Source organism: Microtus ochrogaster, chromosome 1 (genome assembly GCF_000317375.1).
Source record: "Microtus ochrogaster isolate Prairie Vole_2 chromosome 1, MicOch1.0, whole genome shotgun sequence".
NCBI lineage: Eukaryota > Metazoa > Chordata > Mammalia > Rodentia > Cricetidae > Microtus > Microtus ochrogaster.
The window spans coordinates 8850793-8878318 of record NC_022009.1 but is presented as its reverse complement, the minus strand read 5'-3'; the positions used below and the strand labels follow the sequence as shown (position 1 = coordinate 8878318).

Below are 27526 nucleotides of genomic sequence, written 5' to 3'. Positions count from 1 at the left end.
GTGTTCCATCTGCCTGGATGCAGCTCCTCCAAACAACAAATCAACTAATCGTGAGTGTCCCCTCTCGGCCAGCTTAACCATCTCTTTTAACCCAAGGGATTGACCGTTGAGCTCCCAGCAACCCTTCGTGGTTTTTAGGGATGGGGGGACCTCCAACCGCGGGCTTTCAGGGCCTCGGTTGTTCCCTTCGCTGGCATTCAATTTGGCTTGTCTCCTGTGCTAAGCCCATGCCTGGGATGGCGTGTCCTTAAGCCAGCCCCTCAGCTCACCCACTCCTGGAGGCCCGGGGTCTCCAGTTCTCCCTTTTTTTTCATTCCTTTTCTTCCTTCTTTTCGTGGTAACTGCTGCTACGGTGCAGCACGCTGCTACGGTGCGGCCTGACCTAGGCTGAATCCCTCCTGCCTGTGAGTTGATTCAGCTAGGTTATAGCCCCCCCCCCATGGAATTGGACACCTTTTCATAGGGCCTGGGTGTTCATGCCATCTGCATCTCGCCTTAACGGGGAGCCATCCATTCTCGTTGTAGGCTTGAGGTGCCACGGTTTTTTCGGGTGTTTGCATGGCCTTGACCATGGGAGCCAAGCCATCCAGACCTATCACTCTGGCCTCATGCTTTAATGCCTTACACTTATCTGTCTGTCCAAATAAATGGCCCCATTAAAACTATACACAGCCATTTTTCGGTTCCAGCCTTTTGCCCCTTCCCTCTGCGGCTTTTGTTGTGGCATGGCGGGCTCTCTAACAGAGCAGACTACAAGTGGTGGTCGCCATCTTGGCTGAAGGCCAGATGGGTCAGATGACTTTTTCTGCCATCTTGGCTGAGGGCCAGGCCACGTGACCATACTCTCCTGGTTTTACCCTGCCTCTTCACTCAGTTTTCACTAAACTCCTCCTGTTAACTCTGTTACATGTGTTTTGAGCAATGGCATATCTCTGATAGGGCCCGTCAGAGTTGTCCACATTGCCCAATTCCTGTTCACTCTTTCTATACATAATAATACACATATTTTAAACTGTTATGTACCTTTAAGTCTCTTAAGTTGTTCTCTACCATTGTCAGTTCTGCCACTAACCTTATATTACAAGCAGTTTTTTCCCTCTCTCTGCCTTTTTACAAATGTAAATCTCACCTGTTGAGAGCCAGTGTGGTCAAGCTCAGACCCAACTTTCCAAACAAATTCTATACTATAGTTATACCTGATAAACAGCCCTCAACTGCTCAGAGATCTGGGAAATGTGATATTTAAGTATTTAATTATTAAAAACTTTTCACAACAACAAAAAAGAGACAGGTTGGCTCCTAGCAGCAGCTCTCTGCTCCCTCCAAAGAAGACAGAAGACAGACATGCACAAAACAACGTCCTTCTGCATTTCACTTTGACTGCAGAGCACTGACCATTGGGCAACCTGCCTTTCGTCTAAAGTAAAGACCTCTCTATACGTGGACGGAATTGCTGGAATCGACAGCCTAGCTGCTCGGGTCAAGGTAGGCCTGTCTTCCTACAGATTTCTTAGCCCACAGGATCTTCTGTAGCCTGGAAGGCCCTGCGCTAAACAGCAAAGTTCAAATGCAACCTTCAGCGACCATGGAGGACCCAAAAAGAGTAGCTCTGGGTGCCAACCAAGTAAGTTCTCTGTCATTTTTTAATCAGTAACTCAAGTAAAATCTTATCCTTCTCAAAGATCTCTGACAGTTTGACAGCTGAGAGGTTTTGCAAGGTGACCTCACCAAACAAATTTCAAACCAAATTTATGTCTTATGCTACAGTCATTATATGTCTAAAACTTCTGTTTTCACAAACCCAAGGAGTTCTCATGAGTTCCAGGGAGCCGAATTAAAAAAATCCACCTTAAACAGGTCAGATACATCCCCCTCAACTCAATCCCCTGGTCCTAATTTTTTTTTCCCTTAATTTAACTTTGTTATTTGTTCTGCCAATACCTTAAACAGGATAAGAGATACCAGACATTTCCATGCCACAGACATCAGTCAGAAGCAAAGAGACCAGCTATGCCAAGAAGTTCCCAGCATCCAGCGTTCTCTTGCGCCTCCCCCCCAAGACGACACCCACAATCAGCCGGAAGCAGTCTTAAGAATTTGCCGCCCCAAATCCTTCAAACTGGAGCGTCTAATTTGCTTTTTTATTAAAAGCAAGATGTGGGAATGTTATTCTTTCAGTCCCTGCCCTAGCCACGCCCACTCCTTTTTAACCTCTGACCTCTCTCTTCCTGCTTTTCTCTCCTGGTGTACACACTGGGCTTTGCCTCCCTCCTCCTCTCTCTCCCTCCCCCCCTCTCTCTCTTTCTATCTCTCCCTTTTTCTCTCTTTCTCCTTTTTAATAAATACTTATATGGCTATTTCCTGTGTTTATATGTCTGACCCACCGCCAGTGAGGTGCATGCCCTCCCGCTGGTGGGAAACTGTAGCCACTTGCTCGGGTGCCCGGCCCCCCGGAGTTTGCTGCTGCTCTGTGAGCCCGCCGGGCGGGTGGGGGAACCCCACATATATTTTTTTTGGTTTATTTTTTTTTTGTTTTTTGTTTTTTTGTTTTTTGTTTTTCGAGACAGGGTTTGTCTGTGGTTTTGGAGCCTGTCCTGGAACTAGCTCTTGTAGACCAGGCTGGTCTCGAACTCACAGAGATCCGCCTGCCTCTGCCTCCTGAGTGCTGGGATTAAAGGCGTGTGCCACCACCGCCCGGCCCCACATATATTTTTTAAGAATAACAGTTACATATAGAGCTACATACCAAAAAAATGTGGCAAAGCAGAAAATACAAATTTTGAAAGGAGTCAAATAATGGACTAGATTGAGTTTCTAACTACTGGGTATGTATTGTAGCGATAGTGGCTGTCAGGAAGCAAGGAGGCACAGCAAATCACAAAGAAAACTTAGACTTGCTCATACATAGAGGTGGATCTCTGCCCTACAGAAGGGATGCTTTTGTATGTATCCAAAGAGGCCTGTAGCGAGAATGACCATCCTCCCTTAGAGCTGGGTTACTTTTTGGCTTTGCCAAGTTAGGCATCAGACCAGAACATGAATAAGGGTCCTGACTGAGGCAGAGAGCAATCTCAGTACCCCTGAATGCACGGATTCCTCATCAGGCTATAGGCTTACATTTCATTCAGGTTGAAAGACCCTACAGACTCCCTCCTCAAAACCCGCAGCTAGCATGCTCCCGGGGGAACGTCCTGTTTGCTTAAAAATAAAAATAATTCTCCAGATCAGCAGCCAGCCTGCTCTCGTAAGAACATCCCATGTGCTTGAGAGAGCAGGATGTCTGAGATAGGAAGGCTGCAAGGCAGGATGTCAATAAGATAGGACATCAACAAAGCAGGTTGACTGCAAAACAGGATATCTATAAGATAGGAACAGGATGACTATTGCCAAACATCCATGCTGAGAGAGGAAACCATTCATGCCCCCCGCCTCATTCCGATAACCACGCTTTTGCTTCTGTAAACTTGCTGTTTGTTCTTCCCTATAAAAAGCCCGCCCTCCAGTTGGCAGGCGCGCAAGTCCTCCGAAAGACTTTGCTGCCCGCAGGTACCTGTGTTTACTCAATAAACCTCTTGCTAATTGCATCCTGTGGTCTGGACTCGGACCCCCTGCAGGTACCTGTGTTTACTCAATAAACCTCTTGCTAATTGCATCCTGTGGTCTGGACTCGGAGTGTCCTGGTTCTGGGGACTTCATTGGAGGAAAAGGTCCTTCCTCTCTGAGGGTCTTTCAAGGTCTTACCTTTCCCTATGTCACTAACCTTCCCCCCCCCACCCCCCACCCCACCTCACTAAAATCTGTGTTTGGGTTCAAACATCTTACAACCTGTTTAACACTTGTCAGACACAAGACCTCACAGGCAAGTTTTGGGGTTAATAATTTTCTTCCTCTAAACCCCTAGTTTATCTGGGAGAGGTGATTTAGTGGTGCAGGGCTGAGGGTGTTGCTAGAGTGTCAGACTCCAATTGAAGTCCAGGGTTAACTGTATGCGAAATCAAAAGGACACCAGGCACTGTTGAAAACAGACCAACAGATTTTCCTTCTTAGACCTTTGGGGGAGGGGGCTTCTTATTTGTTTTTGTTCGTTGCAGAGAGGGGTTTTAAACTGGGTTACAATGTAGCCTAGGTTCTTACCAGTGGTTTTGAAGCTCTAAGGACTCAGAAGGGATAGATGCAATCCCAGGGAATAACTGGATTTCAATCCAGGCAGGCTAGACCTCTTTCCAGAGAACAATGCCAGTGAATAACAGAAGATATTTTTATCCATGGCAAGGAGATTTATGTTAACTTTTGTCTTAGGCTGAGCCTGTCCTTTGTTAGGGAAGGGCGGTGGTGGCTTAGTTTTACTGTTTTACTTCCTGGATTATAATAGCAATCGAATAAATAGGCTCTTAGGGTTTCTTTTTTTAATTGTAGCCTTCATGTGTAAAACAGACGGGCACGTGTTATCAAGGCACCCGTACTGAGAGCTGTTAATGTTTGTCTTTTAAGGTACCCTGACTGACTGATTTCTTAGTCAGGTGTGATGGCACGCACCTTTGATCTCAGCACTTGGGAGGCAGAGGCAGGTGGATTTCTGTGAGTTTGAAGCCAGCCGGTCTACACAGCAGGTTCCAGGACAGCCAGGACTACAAAGAAGTTGCTCTCCCATCTACACCCTCCCCCACATAACCAAAAACAATTGATCTTACGTGTCTAGGACAAGTGTCTTTTATTGAATCTACGTGTGGGATCCTTGCTAAGTCGTCCATTGCTGTTTCATTTCTGCATAAATTATAATACTAATTGGGAGGTATAGTAGGAGACTAGGAGCCACACAGACTGTAACAGGCTGACAGGTAGGAAGGGGAGCTTCAGATAAATAATAACCTCCTGCTTCTCCCTCACCCTCCTAACTGAGACAAAGAACTTGGTGAACCTTTTCTCCACCAGCAGTACTACCCTGCCCTCTTCCTTTCCACCCAGACACTCAAGGTAAGACCTTACTTAACTTGTTTATCTGAAGCTGTGAGCCTACCAGCCATCAACACTCCACACTCCACCCTGCTCCCACCCACCCACCCACCCCGCAAATTAACCACTGAACTTGTTTCTCTGAAGCTGTGGGATCTATCAGCCGCCAACACCCCACACTCCACCCCGCTTTTTTTCCCCCGCCCAAAATTAACCAATCTGAAATAAGGGCATGGAAAAATACCCTAGGCTACTTAATGTTTAAAAAGCCTGTTAAAAAGCCGCAGCTCTCCGGGGTTAAATGGCCTTTGATTTTCACATCCTCTTCAGTCTTCCAGGTTCTTACCAGAGGTAAACAAAGCAAATAAAGACTCAGGAGAAGTCAAAACAAGTATCTCTTGAAGCAGAAGCAAGGAGCAGAAAATTCCCTATCACGCAGGGGAGATCTCCAGGGCTGGCAGTGTCTGTGGACTCTGAATTAATCTTTTATAGGGCCCCGAAGCCTTCCATCCTTTGATCCCCTCTCCCTCTATTCTGTCTCTTGCCCAGATAAACTGGTCATCTTCCCGCTGCTGCAGCCTTTTGTGTGTTAATCTCAGGAACCTTCTCACACAGCTTCTTAGTCTCCATCATCAAAGCTTCCCGAAGTGTGGTGGTTTGAATAGAAATGCTCCCCTCTGAATGTTTTCCAATGCTCGGTCATTAGGTAGCAGAGCCACCAGGAGGTGGTGTGGCCTGGTGTCCTGGGGATGGCTTTCGAGGTTTTAAATGCTTCAGCCAGGCCCATTGTCTCACTCTTCCTGGCCTTTCAATGCAGATGTAGAACTCTCAGCTCCTTTCCAGCACCAGGTCTGCCTGCATGCTGCCGTGCTTCCTGCCATGATGACAATGGACTAAATGTCTGTGAGATCTCATTTCTGTGCTGGGATCTTTTGGGACTTTGAATTACTTCCAGGACAAGCTGAAGGCCATGGGACCCCTCTTGGAGGGAAGTATTAGTTAATTAAAAAACAAAAACCCAAGTTACACAAAGCTGCTAACTGCAGCCCATTCCCCCACCCATAGTCAAACAAAAAATGTGGACCACCTAACTCCCCCTATCAGTTGAGTAATGATGAACCAATCAGACAGGATTCTAAACAGTCCCTGTGGTTAGCAAGGGGTCAGCAGATGTCCGGAGGACATGACCAGGAGGCTGTTGCTATCCCCCTTAGACAATAACAGCCTATCAGGAACTAACAGCTAAGCCTTACCTAACCTTTATCCAAATGTGATATCGGATAAGCAATCTTGTGCTTTGAAACTATAATCTTATGACTATCTTGTGGGTTTTGTCTTTATAAACCTCTTACAAAAGTAGATGGTGTCCTTCTCCCTCCATCTGCTTTATCAGACTGTGAGGCAGAGGACCCGTGCTAGCCCATTCATAATAAACAAAACCTTGCTTTTGCATTCGGAAGTGTGGCTCTGTGGTGGTCTTCTTGGGGGTCCCAGCACTCAGGCACAACAGCCTGTAAGTCAGTCCCAGTTAAATGCTTTCCTTTGTAATGAAAGACCCCCAAGGTGGGCTGCCTTTCAGTCTGGAGAGACCCTCCCAAGGAACAACGAGTCCACTCATGCGGATGCAAACAGCAAGAGGTTTATTGGGTGGGCACAGGTACCTGTGGGCGACAAATCCTTTCGGAGGACTTGCGCGCCTTCAGGTTGGGGCAGTGGGTTTTTATGGGGTAGGGCAGCAAAAGCGTGGGTACAGAAGCTAGAGGTGTAGTTACAGGGTTTTCATTGGTCAGTTTGAATGTGGCCGAGCTCAGAACGGGGCAAGGTCCCTAGTTTCCGAGAATTTAGCCGTGGGCTGCCTTGGCTCTTATCTAGGGCCGACAGGGTGCCTTTCTCGGTATCCACCGTCCCCCAAAGCCCGGCCACATTCTTGGTATTCCCCCGGTCCTCCCCCTGGCCCAAGCCACAGGGGTCCCTATCTCGTTTTGGCAGCTTCTAAAACTGCCCTTTGTTTAAACCCTGGATATTTAGTACAAGCCTTGCAAAATGGCATTACAGGTGCTAAGTTGTTTAACAAGCTTGGCAGGGGGTCTTTTATCTGGTGCTAAGCTGCTTGGCAAGCTGGATGGGGGTCTGTCCCAATGCCCTTGCCTCTAATTTGAACTCTCCCTGTCCTAGCTTTCAGTTCTGCTGCTCATAAATCCAAATCTTGCAAAATAGCGTTACTGCTGCTGCTAACTTAATGCTGCTAGGTGGGGGTCCTTCAGTAAGAGTTCCCAAGGTCTTGGTGTCTTTTCACAGCAATAGAAACTCTAAGACATCAAGTGCTGCCGTCCAACATGTTTCTCAAGGGAGCAGAAGGGCAAATGTACTGGCTGGTTTTGTGTGTCAACTTGACACAAGCTAGAGTCATCAGAGAGGAAGGAGCCTCCGTTGAGGAAATGCCTCTATGAAATCTAACTATAAAGCATTTTCTCTATTAGTGATGAATGGGGGAAGGCGCAGTCCGTGAAAGGTGGTGCCATCCCTGGGCTGGTGGTCCTGGGTTCTATAAGAAAGCAGGCTGAGAAAGCCAAGGGAGCCAGCCAGTAAGCAGCACCCCTCTGTGGCTTCGGCATTAGCTCCTGCCTCTAAGTTCTAGTTCTGCTTGAGTTCCTGTTCTGGCTTTCTCCAATGTGGGCTATGATCTGGGAGTGTAAGCTGAATAAACCCTTTCCTCCCCAACTTGCCTTTTAGTCCATGTGTTTCATCACAGTAATAGAAGCCCTGACTAGGACAGTACTGATCAAGCTTTCCTGACTGCATGTTCGCAAACAACAGGTAACTGGGAGATGATCTCCCTGTTTTACATATTGGTTAGAGAGGCTTTGGGTTTCCAGTCATAGGAGTGGACCGGAATGCCTGCGTCAAAGTCTAACATTGTTACATATCCCAGAAGACACAGATGTTTCCAAATTAAAATGCAAGATTTAAGTAAGATGATTATGCCCATTGATCTCAGAAAGGGGGAGAGACAGAGACCATGACCATGTTTGTTTTTAAAGGGTGCTTTTGGAGGAGGCAGTCTTTTGAATAAAAAGAAATGAAACAAAACAGGTCCTAGTGATTTTATGTTAAGAATGCAGTGCGATACAAAGAATGATTTGAAGAAATAGTCTTATGATAGGATAGATTAAAAGGAAGACAGTGCTAGGTTATAACTGTTGAATACCAGCAGTATCAAGCTAACAATAATGACGATGATGATGGCAGCAAACAGAACAAAAAGCACAGCTGCAGCTACTAGTAGATTTAAATTAAACGGTGTGGTAGTTTGAATGCAATTGGCTTCCATAAGGTCATAAGAAGTGGCAATATTAGGAGGTGTGGCTTTGTTGGGGTGGGTATGGCCTTATTAGAAAAAGTGTGTCACTGTGGGGACAGGCTTTGGATTTTACCATGCTCAGGATACTGCCCTGTGTCTTAGTTGACATCCTCTTGTCTGCAAGATGTAGGCCTCTTGGGCTACTTCTCAAGGACCACGCCTACCTGCAAACCTCTGTAATTGTTAGTGATCCCCCACCCCGAACTAAATGTTTTCTTTATAAGAGTTGCCATGGCCATGCTGACTTTCCACATAATCAAAACCCTAAGACAAATGATCTGATAGTTTATCTTTATGTTACAGCAGTTCCTGTGTTGCCTTAAAATTAGACTCAGGTTGTTGGGGGGGGTGTAAGGTGGCTGGGGGCAAGGACACTTGCCGCTAAGCCTGACAATCTGAGTTTGATCCCTTGGACCCACATAGTGAAAAAAGAAACAGACTCCTCCATATAGACACACTGACACATTCTTTCCTCAAGTCACGTTAAAATAAATAAAATGTAAAAACAATAATAAGGCTAACATTTACAATTCTCAGCACTGGGGAGGTGGCAGGAATGCTGAGCACTGATGTTTGGGAGACTTAAGATCTATTTCTGTATTATTTACTCTAAACAAGAACTTTAGTCATGATATTATGAAACCCGAGTGTCTTGGTTATTTCGCCACAATCAGTGGCAGTGTTGATAAAATCATGATGGAAGATATGCCCACGCCTTGTGAAATATTCCTTTACCCTGTATGAAGAAATGTCGCTGCGACTGGTTTCATAAAAAAGCTAAACGGCCAGTGGCTAGGTAGGATTTCCAGGAACTTTGGACACTAGGAAGAAGAAGGGTGAAGACTCCACAACACAGACCAAGTAGCATGGGTGTTACAAAGCAAAGGTAACTAAGTCATGTAAAAAAACATAGATTAAAAGATATGGGTTAATTTAAGTTATGAAAGCTAGTTAGAAACAAGCCTAAGCTATCGGCCAAGCTTTCATAATTAATAATAAGCCTCTGTGTCATTACTGGAAAGCCAACAGTCCTGATGGAGAATCTGCCTACAGCCACCCACTGGTTTGAGTGTGCTCCATCACTGTCAGCTGGAGCTGTGAACTGTCTGGAAACGGGGTACAGTCAATATCCAGACATAGGGGGACTGCAGTGGATATGATGAAACTTGAAGCTCCTTGCTTCTCAGTTCACCTTTGAACCACTTTATCCTTCAGAGTTCCTTGTGCCTCTTGATTACCTCCTATGTCACCGCTGTCAGTGAGATGTCTTTTTAGTATGACACAGAACAAACACTAATTTTGCAGATCCTTCTTTATCAGAGTTCCTTTTTGATTGTTGTCATAAAACATCAAGCCCAAAGCAACTTATAAAAGAAAGAGTTTATGTTGGGTTTACAGTTTGTGGTGGTTTGAATGAAAATGGCTATAACAGACTCAGAGAAAATGGCACTATTAGGAGGTGTGGCCTTGCTGGAGTAGGTGTGGCCTTGTTGAAGGACGTGTGTCACTGGGGTGAGCTTTAAGGTTCAAATGCTCAAGCCAGGCCCAGTGTCACAGAACTCGGCTGTCTCTCCAGTACCATGTCTTCCTGCATGGTGCCATACTTCCTGACATGACAATAATGAACTAAACTTTTGAAATGTAAAGCAGCCCTGAATAGTTGTCCTTTATAAGTCTTTCTGTGACCATGGTGTCCCTTCACAGCAATAAAAACCCTAACTTAGACAGAAGCTGTTACCAGGGACTGGGGTATTGCTGCGATAGGCCTGACCATGTTTTTGTTTAGAGTAATATGGAACACTTTGCAACTTTGGACTAAAAAAGCTATTGGAGGGCTAGAGAGATGGCTCAGTGGTTAAGAGCACTGGCTACTCTTCCTGAGGTACTGAGTTCAATTCCCAGCAACCGCATGGTGGCTCACAACCATCTGTAATGAGATCTCTCCTCTGGTGTGCGGGCATACATGGAGGCAGAATGTTGTATACATAATAAATAAATCTTTTTTTAAAAAAAGCTATTGGACACTTTAAACAGTGCATGATGGAGCATACTAGTAGGGTCCTAGAAGACAGTGGTACTGAAGGTGATTTGAACTGTGGGGACCCCACTGGGAATATTTCAGAGGAAAAGAATTTTAGGATGTGGCTTAGAGAACATTCTCATAATATTTTGGTGAAGAATGGGACTGCTTCCTGCCCTTGTCCAAAAAAATCTGTCTGATGCTGAATTGAAGAGTTTTGGGTTATGTGTTTGCAGAGGAGATTTTAAAGCAGCCTAGTGTGGACCATGTCATGTGGTTATTAGTGGACATGCTTATGTAGATCTGTAACGGAAAGGAGCAAGCTGAGCTAGGAAAATACAAAATGCTCAGTTTGAGGACAAAAGGAGCACCAGCAAGTGTAAACAGATTAAATAAAAGTCTGATGCTAAGGGGAATAAAAGGAGCGGTGACCTCAGATTAGGAACCCACCCAGCTAAACTCCCAGTTTGTGGAAAGGAATTAAAGAAAAGCTTAAGGCTGATCATAGTGATGTATACCATTAACCTCAGCACTGGAAAAACAGAGGCCAGTAGATCTCTGAGTTTGAGTCTAGCCTGGTCTTAGAGATCCAGTTTCAGGACAGCAAGCCTAGACAGTGAAGGACAGAATGCTGGTGAAGATATTATTGAACAAGGGGGCCGTAGTCCAGCCCCAGTAAGCAGCAGAACTTGGCAGCTTCATCCACATAGTTTTGGAGTTAAGAATAGAAGAAAGGGTCTGTGAAATTTGCCCTGAGACTAAGGATGAGGTCAGGCATATGTCAGGGGTATCTCTGAATGGAGGCCTAGTAGAGAAGCCATTGCATGAAGCTATGAAATTGAAGCCTGGATTGCCTTGGAGACCCCAAGATGTTAGAGATGCCAGAATACCTGCTGAGGAAAGCTGCTAACAGGGAATGGGACCACCCCCCCCCCAAAAAAAAAGAGGAGTGCTGCAGTCAACAAAGCTGTAGGGAGTTGTAGATCTAAAGAATGTTTTGACAAGCCGGGCGGTGGTGGCGCACGCTTTTAATCCCAGCACTCGGGAGGCAGAGGCAGGCGGATCTCTGTGAGTTCGAGACCAGCCTGGTCTACAAGAGCTAGTTCCAGGACAGGCTCCAAAACCACAGAGAAACCTTGTCTCGAAAAAAAAAATGTTTTGACATCAGACATGGAGATGCAGAATTTGGAGTTTTCCCAGCTGCTTACAATCTTGCTTGATCCATTATTTCCTCACTCTGTCCCCTTCCTTGCATTTTGGAACGGCAATGTATATCCTGTGTCATTATATGTTGGAACTATATGAACTGCCTTTTTTTTTGTATTTTATTTTTACAGTTTTGTATTTTATGATTACAGTTAAGAGATTGCATGAATCTCAGAAGAGAATTGGAACGTTGTACTTTTAAACATTGCTGAAACTTTGAAAGACTGTGGAGACTTTTGAAGCTTCAAATGCTGAAGCCAGATCCAGTGCCTCTCTTCCTGCTGCCTGCTGATCCAGACGCAGAGCTTTCAGCTACCTCTTCAGCACCATGTCTGCCTGCATGCTGCCATGCTAACACTGTTGTGCTACCTGCCCGGTATTAATGCACTAAACCTCTGAACCATTTGAACATTTTCCCTTATAAGAGTTGTCATGTCATCACAGCAATACAACCCAAACTAAATCACAGCTCCAGAGGGATGATAAGACATGATGGTGGAATACACGCAGCAGACACAAGGTGTCTGAGCAGCACCTAAGAGCTTGCATTGCCAATCACAAACTGGAAGCAACGAACACACTGGGAATAGCTAGAGTCCTTTGAAACCTCAAAGCTCACCCCTAGTGACATACTTCCTCCAGCAAGACCACCCCTCCTAGGCCTCTTCTACCAGTCACCATTGGGGACCAAGAATTCAAATGCTTGAGACTCATAGGGGACATCTCATTCAAATCATTAATTTTCCTTTAACGTGAAGTAAGTTGAACTCCAATTTGATTGAAATATCCCCAAAGAAGGAAATTATATTCATTGATTTAATATTGATAAATTGATACTAAAATATTTTTGTTATTGTTTTTTCAGTGTTTCAAATGATTAACATTCCGCTGAAATGAAACAATCTGAGTCAACTGCTGTCATTTAAGAAATTGAACCTATAGCTTTAACTCTTCTGAAAATGAGAATTTCTAAAGCTAGACACGACCGTGTATGCTTATAATCCCAGTGCTCAGGGATCTCAAGCAGGAGGATTGCCACAAGTTCAAGACTGGCCTAGGGTACATAGCAAGATTCTGTCACACCAAAATGGAAAAGAAAAAAATCTCCAGGCCCATAATCCCTAGTTTATTAATTTTACGCAAGATGCAAGGAAGCCTGTACTGTTGCAAAGTACTCCACTGGTTCCATCTGCGGGGTGAGTGATTACAAAATGTAAGCGGGGCCACAGCATATATTGGAAAGCAAGGCCATTCATGTTTCCTCACCTTCATAGCTGATATGGGCTGCAGGCTAATGCTCCCCACTTCCACGTAGCACCCACCCCTTTTATGCACCCACAACTCCCCAGCAGACAGGAATCACAGAGAGCTTGGCCACAAAGCATGCACTATGAACTGCCTGTTGGTCATGTGACGTATGAACCTCTCCCTCCCTCTTAAATGTGTGAGGACTGTGCCCCACTGGCTGGATTTTTTTTTTCAATGAGCCTTCATAAGCAGATAGCACAATGTCAGAGTGAATAATGATTTTAATAAATCTCTTACCCAAATAACAATATGCCTCAGTGCCCCCCTCACCATTGAACCTCCAATTAGAATTCATTCACAAGGACCCAGGAGAACTTTATAGGTTGGTGGGTAAATTAGCCCTCTTGCTGCAGGTATAACTTTCCAAGTGACCTTTAAAGGTTTGATTTGATTTTATGTGCCTCGGTGTTTTCCCATGTGTAAGTGCACCACGTACTCCCAGAAGCCAGAAGAGGGCATTTGATACCCTTCAGCTGGAGTCAAGACTGTGGTGAGCAGCCATGGTGGTGCTGGGATCTGAACCAGGTTCTGAGAAAGAGTAGCCAACCAGTGCTCTTCACTACTGAGTCATCTCTCCAGCTCAGCAGGTGTACTGATCGGTCAGTTCTTCCCCAGTGAACGCTCCATGTATGTTCAGCGTAGTATATTAATTGTACCTCGGTGTGTGCGTATAGGGGGGTAATAGTTATAAATCTACCTTTGAATAACAGGTTGTAACAGTGGTCTCAAATCACTACCAGTATTATGCAGACGAGTCCTAAAATGGCAACTTGTAACCCAGCGCCAGTTTGTCCGGTGTGTCCCTTTGCACAAAAACAGTTATACTTCGCTTTCATGGACGGTCCACTGAGTCCTTTCCTTCATCTCAAAGGGCCATGAAAGATTATTGCTGGGATTTGGGGGGACTGGAGGGACACAGATATGAAGTGCTTGCTGCCTTGATCTACACACTGGGCTTGACCCTCAGCTGTGCAAGTGAAAGTGGCTTTTTAGATAGTAATGCTCCATAAATGTGTCAGCCCTGTGCATTATGAACACCGGGAATAAGAAGGGAGAAGTACGCCAGTCACTCGGCTTTGCAACTCTAGGTTGTATTTAACAAGATGAACTGTGACATGAGCTTGCCTTTCCCTCTCAGTCTGCAAATAAATGGGTGTATACTTGCCAATTTTCTAGTTAATTATTATAATGATATTTTGAAATGAAATGTGTGCTCTGGCAAAGCTGAAGCATGTGTGGGTAGCCTGTATACGGCCATTCTGTTGAACTTGTCTGCTCTGTTGAATTAGTCCGTATTGGGTTTCAAGGTTACAGATGGCTGTGAACCACCATGTGATTGCTGGGGATTGAACTCAGGACCCTTGGAACAGCACACAGTGCTCTTAACCGCTGAGCCTGAAAATTGCCATAGGCATGAACTTTTCAAATTGATTTGTATGTGCCCTTTGGCCCTGCATTTCTAGAAAGAGTACTGGAGACTGAGCACAGTAATTTTCTTTTCAAGCCTCTCCTACTTTGTCTGTCTGCGGAGGCAAGGAATGCCCACCCAAAATCTACTTCACACACTACAAATACAACTGGCCCAATACCAGCCAAACACTCTGGACAAAATAATCCTCCTGCCCTGGTTTGCTTGTGTTTGTTTTGTTTTTGTTCCTTTGCTGTTTGTGTTTGTATCGTCCCCTTTTTGTTCTTTTCGTCCACTTGATACAACCTACATACAACTCTGGGAAGAGAGACTCTCGACTGAAAAATTGCCTCCATAAAATTAGCCTATGACCATGTCTATAAGAAACTGTCATGATTAATGATTGATGTGGAAGGGTCTAGGATATTATAGGCAGCATTGTTCCCGAGCAGGTGGGCCTTGGTTGTATAAAAAAGGCAGCTGAGCATGAGCAGGAGGGTGGACCAGTAAGTAGCATTTCTCTGTGGTCTCGACTTCAACTCCTGCCCTGACTTCCTTCAGTGGCAGGTGCTGACCCGGAAACAAGATGAAGTAAACCCTTTTATCCACTAACTTGTTTTGGGTTATGATATTTATCACACGACAGAAAGCAAATACCTCTGATACCCTGACTTCCTACTCTTTATCTGTCTCTAGTCCCTTTCTTCAAGGTCGCTGTGACAATTATGCCATGACTTCAGCATTATTCCCCGACCATGGTGTATTTTCCTAACATATGACGTATGTGCTATTATTTCTTGTATGCTAGTGTTGTGGAATATCAGCTTAAGACGTGTTACATTCATTTATGCTGTGGAATTTTTGTTTAATGACGCAAAGATGTGTTGCATTCCTTTATGTTGCATTTGTTTAACTCTGTAAAGCTGTGTTACTTTGCCTGCCTAAAACACCTGATTGGTCTATAAAAAGCTGAATGGTCAGTAGCTGGGCAGGAAAAAGGAGAGGCGGGGCTGACAGGCAGAGAAAATAAATAGGAGGAGAAAAAGAGAGGAGGAGGAGTGAGAAAAGGAGAAAGAAAGGAGGATGCAAGGGGCCAGCCACCAAGCTGCACAGTCAGTCACAGAGTAAGAAAGAAGCAAAGATATATAAAATAAAGAAAGATTAAAAAGCCCAGAGGCAAAACGTAGTTAGAGAGAAACCGGCTAATTTCAATAAGAAAAGCTGGCTAGAAACAAGCCAAGCTAAGACTGGGGATTCATAAATAAGAATACATCTCCATGTATTTATTTGGGAGCTGGGCGTCAGACCCCAAAAGAGTTAAAAAGAAAATCATACTAGTGTTCTTTTTGTTTTTTTTTTTTTTTACCTAAGGCGTGGTGTGTGCAATAAATCATAACTCCCGTTTTTATCACTGGTCGTGCAACAGTCCTCTCTCATTTCGTACTTGTGTGCACACGGCACACCCCATCCACACCGCCATCCTAAGGCATTGCTAGACCACAGCTGCAGCAGGAGCATGGGGCTTCTGCTTCTGTGTGTCTCTTACGAGACGAGCCTGTGTTCTACTCACGTTCTGGCAAACAGCACTGTGTTTTATTCTCCTGGATGATCTCTGCGTGTGCATGTATCCCAGTTTCTGTCTACTGTACCTGGTGGAGTATATCCCCATGTCACCGTCCCCCTTTCCCCATGATAGACCCGGGGTGGCCTCCCATGTGCCTAACCACCATCCCATAGCTGTTTTATGTGTGCTGTTTGATCCCAGTTAAACTGCAAAGCGCTTGTAAAGAACCGTGCTTTCTCCTGTTGCTTCTGTTGCTTTCCCATCACAGCCCGTGTGTATTCTGTGCTGTCTGGCGCTGAATGCCAAAGTAGAATTGACAGTAATTGCAAGTAGGGGTTGCCAGTGGGCTCTTTCCGGGCTGTTTACTTGTGCCTGAATAGCTGTGGGGTCTTGACAAAGTTTCACATGGTTACCTTAAGCATCTCTTGCAGATATAAAAGGTAGAAAATGTCACCCACCTTAGCGGCTGCTATGTCAAACAAGTTGAGCAGTCCAGTATACCAAATGGTATATCACAGGTATTTAATAATGACGCATAGCACAGGCTACCATGCATCCTGCCAGCTGCTTCAAGCTAGTCCTTTGTCCCTGCCCACTCTTCCTTAAGACAGTGTAAGCATTTGGGATGAAGGATTGTTCCAAATAATTCCTTGTATCCAGTCCTTGCCCAGCACTCTGTGTTCGGTAACTCACATTGCTCTTTTGAATTACGTCTGTTCTCTTTGAAATTGATGTTGAAAAATCCCAGTGCAATAGAAGAGTAAAGGGCATGGCCTGCAAGAGCAGACTGAGTTATGAGTGGGAACAGGTGCCCTTGTTAAAAGGGCTTAGTGATCAGGGCCCAGTGGCCCTGGCTTCTAATCTCGGCCCCGTGAGAGGCTACGGCAGCAGGAGTGAAGTTTGATTGTTACCTATGCTATAGGTCGAGGTAAAGGCCAGGCTAGATAAAATTGGTTACACTCTTTCTCAAGAGGAAAAAGTGAAAAACGAAAGAGAAGTAGGTCTAGGGAGACAGCTTGTCATGTAGGCATGAGAACCTGAGCTCAGATCTATAGAACGCATCTAAAAGCGGCCACATCCAGGAATCTGTTGTCCCGGTACTCCACCGGGAAGGTGAGAGACTGCAGTGGCATTTCAATTGTATTTTAATAAGTAAAGCTTGCCTGAAGATCTGGGAGTAAAATGGTCCCACTGGTCAGCCTTATAGACCAGGTAATGGTGACCACACCTTTAATCCCAGTAGCCACAATGACACGCACCATTAATCCCAACAGCCACACTAGCTGCCATAGAAATCGGGCGGTGCATGCCTTTAATCCTATTGGTGCACACCTTTGATCCCAGCCCTAGAGAGGTATATAAGACAGGGCGAGACAGCGCTCAGACACAGTCTCTTTCTGAGATTCCAGGAGGCAGGATCGCCATTTAGGACTGAGGTCGAGGTAAGAGCCAGTGGCTGGCTGTTTTGCTTTTCGGATCTTCAGGCTGAACCCTAATTTCTGACCCTGAGCTTTTATTAACTGTGCTTCAAGAGACAAAAAAGAATGCCTGGAAGTTTGCAAGCCTCCTAAGCTATTGTATGCATCAGGAAACAGGAAGCCCTGTCTTAAGCATGGTGGAAGGTGGAAGACTGAGATTCAAGGCTGTCCTCCGCCCTCCACACGCACCCGGGGTTATGTGCATATCTGTACTCACACATATGTCATACACAGGAGATTTTTAAAAATGGGCTAAAGGTACAGCTCAGTGGTAGCATGTGCCCAGCATGTGCAAAGGCCCTGGGTTCAACCCTCAGCTCTGAGGAAGAAAAAGAAACAAACAGAACCATGAGTGAGGTGAGGTGAGTTGCTCTGCCCTCCTCCAACTCTTCCACCGGGTCAGGACACAGCGCTTCTCCCTGGAGGAAACACAGCAGTGTGACACCACCTTGGAGCCAGAATGAGGCAGAATCCCACAACTCTAATGCCGCTGATACCTTGACTGTGGACTTCCCAGCCCCCAGAACAGTGAAAAGCAAATTGATATGGTTTACGGGGAGCCAGTCAGTGGTATTTTCATTTAGAAGCACAAGTGAATTAAGACAATGTTGACGACAAAGCTACAGTTCCTGGATAGGGTCTGAAAACCACGATCCTAGGTCTGCAGGCTAAAATATTGCAAACGTTACTTTATTCAAGAAGGTAGCATGTGTTCATACACATTTGCAAGATACAGGGCAAGGTATTATTTATTATTACATATTGAATAGAAACTTGTATCAAAAATTAAACCAGGAAGCAGTCACTGACCCACATTCTGTGTGTAAGCTTACTAGACTTAGGCTGTTTATCATTCTCAACAAGTGGCTCAGGCATCCCAAGGGCTTGTTTCAATCCTTCTTTGTCTTGCAGAATTTATAAGGCAAGTCTGGATCCTGTAAAAGAGCAACAGTATTGTGAAGCAGCCCTTCTTGTTATTGACCCAAGTTTGACAAGCAGGCTTCTCTGTTTAATTAACTGCACGGTATCATCATTCAGTCACAGTGATCTTCGCAATCCTTGAGCAAACACTGGAAGTAAACACCACAGCCAAAACTCTTGACCTGCATGCATATACTGCCCTTGGGCTTAGTATTTCTGTCTTCTCCACATGGCAGGAATGGGGTCGATTCTTTTCTACTTACTCATTACTTAAACAAAGAGTGTTCTTATTGTTAGTCCTCTGGATCACACGGACTGACAGCCTAACTGTAAACCAGATCAGAATAGATAGAGTTTAACTATTTGTCTGATGGTGGTGGCTCACGCCTTTAATCCCAGCACTTGGGATCTCTGTATGTTTGAGGACAGTTTTGATTTCTGTAATGACATCAATGGTAGCCAGAAATATGTAGTAAGAAAGGAAGGAAGGGAGGGAAGGAGGGAGGGAGGAAGTGAGGGGAGGAGGGAGGAAGGGAGGGAAGGAGGAAGAAGAAAGAAAGGAAAAAGAAAAGAAACATTTGGGTGTGATGCTGAAATTATTTATGAACTTTTAATACACTGTTTACAAGATAAAACAAGGCAACGTGTTAACCCTTAAATGTGGCCTTTGTTTGGAAAGAGTAAGAGTTTGTTCATCCAAGAATTCGCACAGAAAAAAATGATAATCCAAGATGGAGTGTGGCTACGCCCTGGGGAAAGGATGGAATGCCATCATCGAGAAGCAGTGCCCAGAGAAAAGAGGTGCTCAACTTAGTTAGAAATCGCCGTAAAGCGGGGCTGGAGAGATGGCTCACAGGTTAAGAGCACTGGCTGCTCTTCCAGAGGTCCTGAGTTCAGTTCCCACAACCATCGATGGTGCCCTCTTCTGGCCTGTAGGCACACATGAAGGCAGAATTCTGTATTCATAATAAATAAATAAATCTTTAAAAAAAATAGTCATAAAACAAGTAAAATTGTGAACTACGCAGGGTGAGGGGCTTTTCGAAACGTGACAACAGTGAGTGGAAGAAGAAAAACTGGCAGCCTTTATTTTGACTTCCACCTTTTAAAAATTTTACTCCTCACAGAGAAACCCTGTCTTGAAAAACCAAAAAAAAAAAAAAAAAAAAAAACCAAAAAAACAAAAAACAAAAATTTTACTCCTCAAGATTAGAGATCGTATGGAAAACCATTGGATATGCTGTGTGGACCACAGCAGTTTTCTAAATTCTTGTTATTCTCATCATAAAACTGGTATGGATCAGAAAAGTGAAAAATCTTTAAGAACATTGAAAACTGGATTTTCACACAGGATTCGTGCATAATTGTGAAGAAATATCTAAATTGCTCTTACCAGACCATTCTTAAAGTTCTGAATTCTTTTCTTCCCCAACCTGGAGGTTAGCCATAAAGCCCAGGTTGGCATATACTGCCACAAGTATGCCCCCAGCAAGACAGGATGATCAGAAATCCAAACTTCCTTCAGATCGTTGGCCATGGAGATTAGCATCAGCCGGACACAGCGGCTCGTTGGCATCTTGTAAGATTGATCCATACCTTTATTGGGCTGAAAGTCAAAGCAAAACAAATGCTGAGGATCCCAAACCACCTCATGAGAACGTCCCCTAGGAAGGACCCAGAGGCCACCTAGCAGTGAGACTCTGTCAGGATGAGTCCTGTCAACTGGGAGTCTTCGTAGGTGCTCCCGGAGGTTTACGAGTTACAATATTTCAAAGAGCCTAGAAGAAGTCATACGTTCACCGTATGAGATTGCGCATGCTCAAGACGCTTTACTTTTAATGAAAATTACCTCATAATAAAGTACCGATGCCTATTTAACTATCCCTTTTCCTGAAATATCAAATCACCAAGGTTTACATGAAGGGCTAACTAAGGCTGTACAGTCTGGAGGTAAAAGGACTAGCCAGACTGGTTAAGGTTTAATCCCCAGTATCACGCAACATAAAAATAACTCATATTTACCAAGTGGAATAATGGGGAAGAAATAGAAAAAGATAAAAGGACTTTCTTAATAAAAGTGATGGATCCACAATGGTGAACTGTTTATAAGCAACCGCCTGGCAAGGTCACTAACCATTGTTAAAGTGAGACACTGAGGTACTGTCAAGCAGCTTGAACACTTTTCTTAATGCTGCTGCTTTCCACGAAGTAGTTCTGAATAGGCACCTGACTTCCACAATAAAGCAAACGTAGCTAGCAAAGGATTCAATTTTTCCCTTCTAGAATTTTTACCTTAGTTAATTCTTCTGTTAGGGCATTCTTCACGATGTCAGACTGCACAGGCCCTGGGTAAACGTTGCAAAATGTTATTCCTGGATAGTTCATGAGCTCACCTTGGACAGCATTGAAAAAACCCTAAGGACCACAAAATAAGAACGTAAGAAAAAAGGAAAGGATAAAGCAAAGAAATAAAAGAAATATAATATGCTATCCAAATACATGCTCTGTAATGGCAGGTAGTGCAGTGATGTCAGCATATCAGGCTTTATGGACTCATTCATTCATTTTTTTCATCTTGTAGTACTGATGAGGGAGTATGACCTTGTACACATTAGGCAAGGGCTCTATCACTTATATCTCTGGCACTTATTAAATGAAAATAATTCTGTTCTTTTTATTTATCTGTTTATGTGGAGGTGTGGCATGCTAGAACACAGAATGGTGGTCAGAGGATGAGTGGAGGCTGCTAAACGTCATGGCACTCCTGTGGATAATCCTTTTGTACACTGTGAAGATGTTTTGCTCTCGTTGGTTTAAGAAAGAGTCAACTGAGCCGGGCAGTGGTGGCGCACGCCTTTAATCCCAGCACTCGGGAGGCAGAGGCAGGCGGATCTCTGTGAGTTCGAGACCAGCCTGGTCTACAAGAGCTAGTGCCAGGACAAGCTACAGAGAAACCCTGTCTCGAAAAACCAAAAAAAAAAAAAAAAAAAAGAGTCAACTGGCCACAGCTAGACAAAAAGAACAAAAAGAGGTTAGGCGGGAGAGCCAGACTATGAGAACGAGAACACTGAGAAGTGGGGCGGAGTCACCAGTCGGATGCAGAGGAAGCAAGAGATGAGCAAGTCGTGCTGAAAAACATTTCTGCCACATAGTAGAACACAGAGAAGAAATATGGTTTGATTTAAGCTGTAGGCGCTAGTTAGCAACAAGCCTAAGCTATTGGCTTATTATATCTGTGAGGTTATTTGGGAGCCGGCTGGTGGGACAGCAAAGTCCACCTACAAGCCATCCTGCCGGCACCCTTTTCACAATTTGTCTGGAGTCCGTGGTCTAACTAAGCTGGCCAGACTAGCTCTGAACTTATTCGCAGCCCAGGCAGGTCTTAGATGCTCAAACCTCTGACTTCAGCCTCCCAGGTGCCTGGGATTATAGGCCTATGCCACTAAGCCTGACTCCATCAAGACATTTTTTTAAAGATTTATTTTTGTTAATTTTAATTGTGGGTAGGGTAAACAGTCTGAACCCACTTCTGGGTTTGAAAACTTACCAAACCCACCAATCCCTGCGCCCCAAACTCCACCAATCCCTGAGCTCAAAATCCCACCAATCTTTACCCTGGAAATCTCCAGAGCAGAGGCAGTCACCCTCTGTGTCTTTCTAAATTAATCTCTTGCATGAGGTTTGCTGTTACAGTGTGACATTGTGGTATTTCTTGGCTCCAACTGCCAGGTAGCCTTTCCCTTCAGAGCTGTAACTCTTCCACTGAGGAAACCTACTCCCTCAGGGCTGTAACACTTAACACCTGTACATGTGAATGAACACGCCTGCTTAAAAGAGGAGGGCTGATTCTCCAGAGCTAGAGTTACAGGCAATTGTGAACCACCCAACTTGAGTGCTGGGAACCAACTTCAGGGTCTATGCAAGAGCAATACTTGCTCCTAATGGCTGGGCCATCTCACCAGCCCCAGCCTGAAAATGGTCTCCGACAGACATCCCAGCAGTATTAATCGTCCACTGTTTAGTGACTGTGGCTTTTGTCAGCAAGATTCTCAGAGCAGGCAAGGAAGGGGAGACTTCCCTAAAGACACCTATTCACCTTCCCTGCACCAACTCTCACCACTCACTCCAAAAGGAGTCTGTTGCTCACCACAGAATCCATGACAGGAGCTCCTCTTCAATCCCCAAAAGGCCAAATGTGTGGATGTTTGGGCAAAAAAGGAAAAAACCAAGATTGGAACCACACAGTAATAGGCATAGAGAGATTCCATTTCTCGTTTTATATTACAATTTTATCCAGAAGAATTCATTTCTGAAGGCCATTAGCCCACTCCAGTATGTGGCTCTGACAAGCTTTGTCCTCAAATTCTCTCTGCCTTGCTTAAAACAGTCAGATTATATTCCCAAAGCCTGCCACCAAGGTCTGTCCACTTATTTGGCCACTTCCTTCTCCTGAGGCTGACTACCAAGGCCCAGCAATCGAAAGACCCCTTTGGCTCACCAAACTAACATGCCCAATTAAAATTAAACACCTCATCCTAACACGGGAGTTCCCCTTTTACCTTTATAAACCACCTACTTTCTATGGGCCACGTCTGTCTCCCCTCCATCCAGAGGTGGTCCTTTGTCCCTCCAAGACAAATACCCCTCTCCCTTCCCTTTGTCCCCGCCCCCTTTTCCCTCATCCCCCATCTCCTTTACCACCACATCTTAGCCCGTTCTAACACAGACCTCCTTTTTTTTTAATCTCTTAAAAACCACACTGGCAAGGTCATTTGATGCTGTTTTTCTGCCTGAGTCAGACAGCGGCCAATTTAACTTTTCTTCCCCACTTAATAGAGGCTCTCTCTGTGAAAGCAGGTGTTTGGGTGCGGTTTGTGGCTAATCTGGGGTCCGGGAGGACACCCCCACTGTTCAGAGGGTGGTCTACTTCAATTTTATACTAGCCAATGACTAGTATAGGACTAGTCACAATATGATGTGACCACTACTGCAGGACCTTCTGAGCACCAAGATAAGTCTTCTGCACGCAAAGATACAGGCCATTTCCAAACCAATAGAAAGAAACAGATATTTCCTCCTCCTATTTTTTTTTTTCTTTAATTAGGAAATGCTCCTGCATTGTTTTAAAGACTTGATGGTGGCTCACACTTGTTACCCCTCAGGAGAAAGGGAGGAACAGGGAGGATCCGATGTTCAAAGCCATCCTCAACAAAGAAAGGAGTTAGAGGCCAGTGTGTGCCACACGAGACTGGCAGCAAAACAAAACAAAGACAAATGAAGCAGTACTGACAACCTTAAAAAGCAAAATCATAATCCATTGTACACAATCTAACAACATTAAGTATTTGTCGGCTCTTAAGTAGTGACTCCGAACTAGCACAGAGGTGATGGGTTCCTGTTGAAAGACTGGCCAATGTATAGGGGTTTCCTGTGCGACTAAAGCCTATTTTGGAGAGAAGCTGCTTCAGATGCAGAATGTTTGAAAGGAGGTGAAACAATGTTCTAAAGGGAAATGAAATAGCCCATCCTGCAGCGACGCTCTTAAATTTAGAAAATAAACAATTCAAACTCACTTCAGGAAGTCCCTAAAACTGACCAGATTCACTAGGCCCCTCCCACCCTAAGCATAAATCAGCAGTCAGGACTGTTGAGAGTCACTCTCAGACAAGCTGAACTGACTGTAAGAAGCAGACAAGCCAAGCTAAGAAAGAGTCAGGCCAACTGAACTACCTGGAGAGGAAACTCTCCAGCCTGCTGAGCCGCCTGCAGGTTGTGCAGTGGGCTCCAGGGTCCCCACTTTTGTGAGCTGTCACCCACGCTGAGATGGATGTTAGGGGTACAACTGCCTTTGAGTCATTTCTGCTACGGTAAGTAACTCCTCACGCACAATCCTGTCAGTAATTCCAATAAAACTCATTGGCTCACCAAGTTGGACTTCAATAGTATCCACACTTTGGTCTTTCATCTGTTCCCTACTTGGGGTGGGCAGATGTTGTTCATGTCTTCCCAGAAATAGTGTCACACAACAAAATCCACAGAGTGCCTACCTCAGAGAGGGTCCAAAACAAAACGCCTGGTAAAGGAATGAAAAAGTCCTGTACCTTTAATATTTTTGCAGGGAGGATCAAGCAACCAACACAGACACTGAATCCTCTCCTGGCATATCATGTACACAGGGAGGGAGAGCTGTTGGTTAAGAGCACTTGTTGCTCTTGTAGGTCTCCCCAGCACCTGTGGTAGCTTATGGCGGGCTGTAACTCCAGTTCTAGGGAATCCCGCGCCCTCTTCTGGTTTCCAGGGGCACTGCATGCATGTGGTGCATAGACGCAAAATAAAAATAAATAAATACTTTCTTTAAGAAAAAAAAAAGTTCGAGTCTGCAGTCATGATCCAGACACAGAGCAAGCAACAGATGTGATTGCCTTGCTGAAAAAGGTACCGAGCCATGTGGCTAACATAAACAAGAACAATTAATATAAGTTATGAGTTAATAAGAAGTCTGAGCTTCTAGGCCAGTAAGTTTATAACTAAAATAAATGTTCACTGTAACTTCTAGGACTACAAGAAAGAAATGTATTCTTTAAAAAGGCCTCTGGGGACACGGTGGTGCACACACGCCCAGCTCTTGGGTGATAAAGGCAGGTTTGAGAGCTCAGGATTAGTCTGCCCTACAAGAGACAGTCCCAGAATAAAATAAAGGCCTCCAAGTCTCAGCATTCAGCTACCTAATGACTGCTATACCTGCCCACATGGTTTCAGAGGATCCAACTCAACAAAAGAGAGATCCTCAGAGGGCAGGCTGAACAGCTCCCCTGTGTTTTATTGACAGTGTCCTGCATGTCTCATGAGACCAAGTGCCAGCAGATGGGGCCTGTCCTCTACTGCATCTGTCTAAGATGGGACTGTCTCTATGGGAGGTTGATCGACAACCCCTCGCAAAATCTGAAGAAAGCATTCGGGCTGCAGCCCTTCGTCACTCTACGCTGTCTGTTCCGTATGGCAGAATGAGTCCTCCTCAACCATAACTTCATATTCCGTGAAAGCCTGGTGACCTGCGCCACCGTCTCTCATTATGCCAGTGCTGGATGTGCCACTGAAACTCTCCTTCCCAAACACGAGCCATACGTTCTGTGTTTCCACACTATCAGGCTGAGTTTACTATTTCTTCACATTTACTCTCAAGCCAAAATTAAAATTCACTCCGTTCTGCTATTTAAGCCCGGTCAGATATATAACACAGCTCAAGCTGAGTCACTGCCCTGATTAGATTCTCCCCACAGAAACCATAAGCAATAGAGTCACGTGTTGCCCAAAAGAGACGGGCCCAGGCCTGATGTGTGCAAGTACCAACGTCTGACATGCATGTGCAAGGAGAGAAGGGGACATAAAGACAAGGAAAGGGGGAGGAAAAGAAGTCACAGACATGGGACAACAAAAACGGATCCTGAAACACGTGCGGGGGGGGGGGGGGAGAAGTGGCGGAGCCTGGAGGATGTGGAAGGGGGCTGGAGCAGGGTGAGAGGTGAGGAAGGGGCTGGAGCAGGGTTAGAGGTGAGGAAGGGGCTGGAGCAGGGTTAGAGGTGAGGTGCTGAGTAGATTGTACTAAAGAAAGAACTCGGGTCTCATCTCTGCATCCCCAGGGTCTGGTACCGGGTATGCTGTAACACGGGTGCCCAAAGCCAATCTGTTGAGTTCTAAGCAGGAGAGACTGCTGGGCCGTTTCTGTTACCGAAGAAGAGAAGTCAAGTTCTCTTGTTTCCGTCTCACGTTTAAGGCTCAGGTCCACTCAGCACATTTACCGAAAGACGTTTGCCCCATACACGCAGAGGACAGTTTGCTCGGATAAGTTTGGGCCGCCTTACCCGAAGAGCATGCTTGCTGGCACAGTACCCGCTGGAAAGGGACACAGACGCAATTCCTGCAATGCTGTTCACAGTGACAATCTTCCCTTGTTTCCTCTCTACCATGTGAGGCAGAACACACTTGGTCAAGGACACGGTCCCTATGTAGTTCAGATTTATCAGCTCCTTGAAGACATCCAGGTTAGTTTCGAGAACTAAGGAACGTTGGGATCTTCCACCGTTGTTGACCAAAATGTCAATCTAAAAATCAGAAAATAGGTGCTTAAAGACAGTCTAAGAAAATGATTGCTCGTATTGTTAACTTGAAGAGTAAATGGGACAGTGATGTGGTTCTAGTAGCAGCTAAAAATAATAAAATAAGCAAAGTCAGGTGTATCCCAGCACTTGGTAGGCAGAAGCAGGTAGATCTCTGAGTTCAAGGCCAGCCGGGTCTACATAGTGAGATCCAGAATAGAGCTATAGCAAGCCTGTCCCAGAGAGAGAGAGAGAGAGAGAGAGAGAGAGAGAGAGAGAGAGAGAGAGAGAGAGAGAGAGAGAGAGAGAGAGAGAGAGAGAGAGAGAGAGAGGTGAAGGGAGGGAGAGAGGGAGAGAAGGAAGGAAGGAAGGAAGGAAGGAAGGAAGGAAGGAAGGAAGGAAGGAAGGAAGGAAGGAAGGAGAATTCACCTACAGAATCTCTATTTGACATAAAGTAACAAGTGTCAGAAAAAAGAAAAGTATCAGCAGATGTTAACTTCTCTCATTCTTCATGAAGAGATTAGTGCTTGGAAAGGGATGAGAACTAACAAGCTGAAATCCAGCAGTCAACTGCTAAGAAGCCAAGTTGTAGCCCGACCTCACTGCACGGGCTCTGCATCTCTCTCCCTTTGAAGGGGATCCACAGCTGGGAATCTCTTTGACAGATAAAGAACACCATCCATACTTCTCCGATATAAAATGCAACTTACTTTACCAAACTCCTGCAGAACGGCTTTGGTGGCTGCCTCGTGGGAACTTGTGTCGGTCAGGTCAAGGGGCAAAACCAGGATATCTTTTTCTTTTAAATTGCTGTTCTCTAAAAAAAAGGCACATGAGTCATAAGTAAGCCATCCCACAGTTCCACGGAACTCAACTTTCCAGTTCCATTTAAACTCTGCCCCACAAAAAGGCGGCAACGAACTCACTTGAGGCGACTCTGCCAAAGTGTCCCTGCCCAGGAGACGGTATGCAAGGCTGTCCAGCTAGCTCTCTGGCTGGCTGAAGGCAGAACACTATGCTTCCCCTCCACTACATTCAGAGGAACTTCACAAAGAACGAGCTGGGAATGACAGCATAGCTATAGCCCCAGCACTTGGGAGGCAGAGGGAGGACGGCAGAAACGAGTTGATTCTGGTTTATGTCGCAAGTTTCAGATGAGCAAAGATTATATGGCCAGCCCTTATCTCAAAAAACAAAACAAGAGCCGGGCG

General features: G+C 45.1%; 1 protein-coding gene across 1 annotated transcript in view; it reads right to left on the bottom strand.

Annotated features, from left to right (window-relative positions):
- Positions 1 to 17963: 17963 nt before the first annotated feature.
- LOC101997875 (dehydrogenase/reductase SDR family member 7) overlaps positions 17964 to 27526 on the bottom strand; it is an 18238-nt gene continuing 8675 nt past the window's right edge. The window contains exons 3-7 of the mRNA XM_005343169.2: positions 27026 to 27132; positions 26082 to 26321; positions 20512 to 20634; positions 19613 to 19825; positions 17964 to 18233 (exon numbers count right to left, since the gene is read on the bottom strand). Coding sequence (XP_005343226.1) covers positions 18189 to 18233; positions 19613 to 19825; positions 20512 to 20634; positions 26082 to 26321; positions 27026 to 27132 — 728 coding nt within the window. The 3' untranslated portion in view covers positions 17964 to 18188. The remainder of the gene's footprint in view (positions 18234 to 19612; positions 19826 to 20511; positions 20635 to 26081; positions 26322 to 27025; positions 27133 to 27526) is intronic.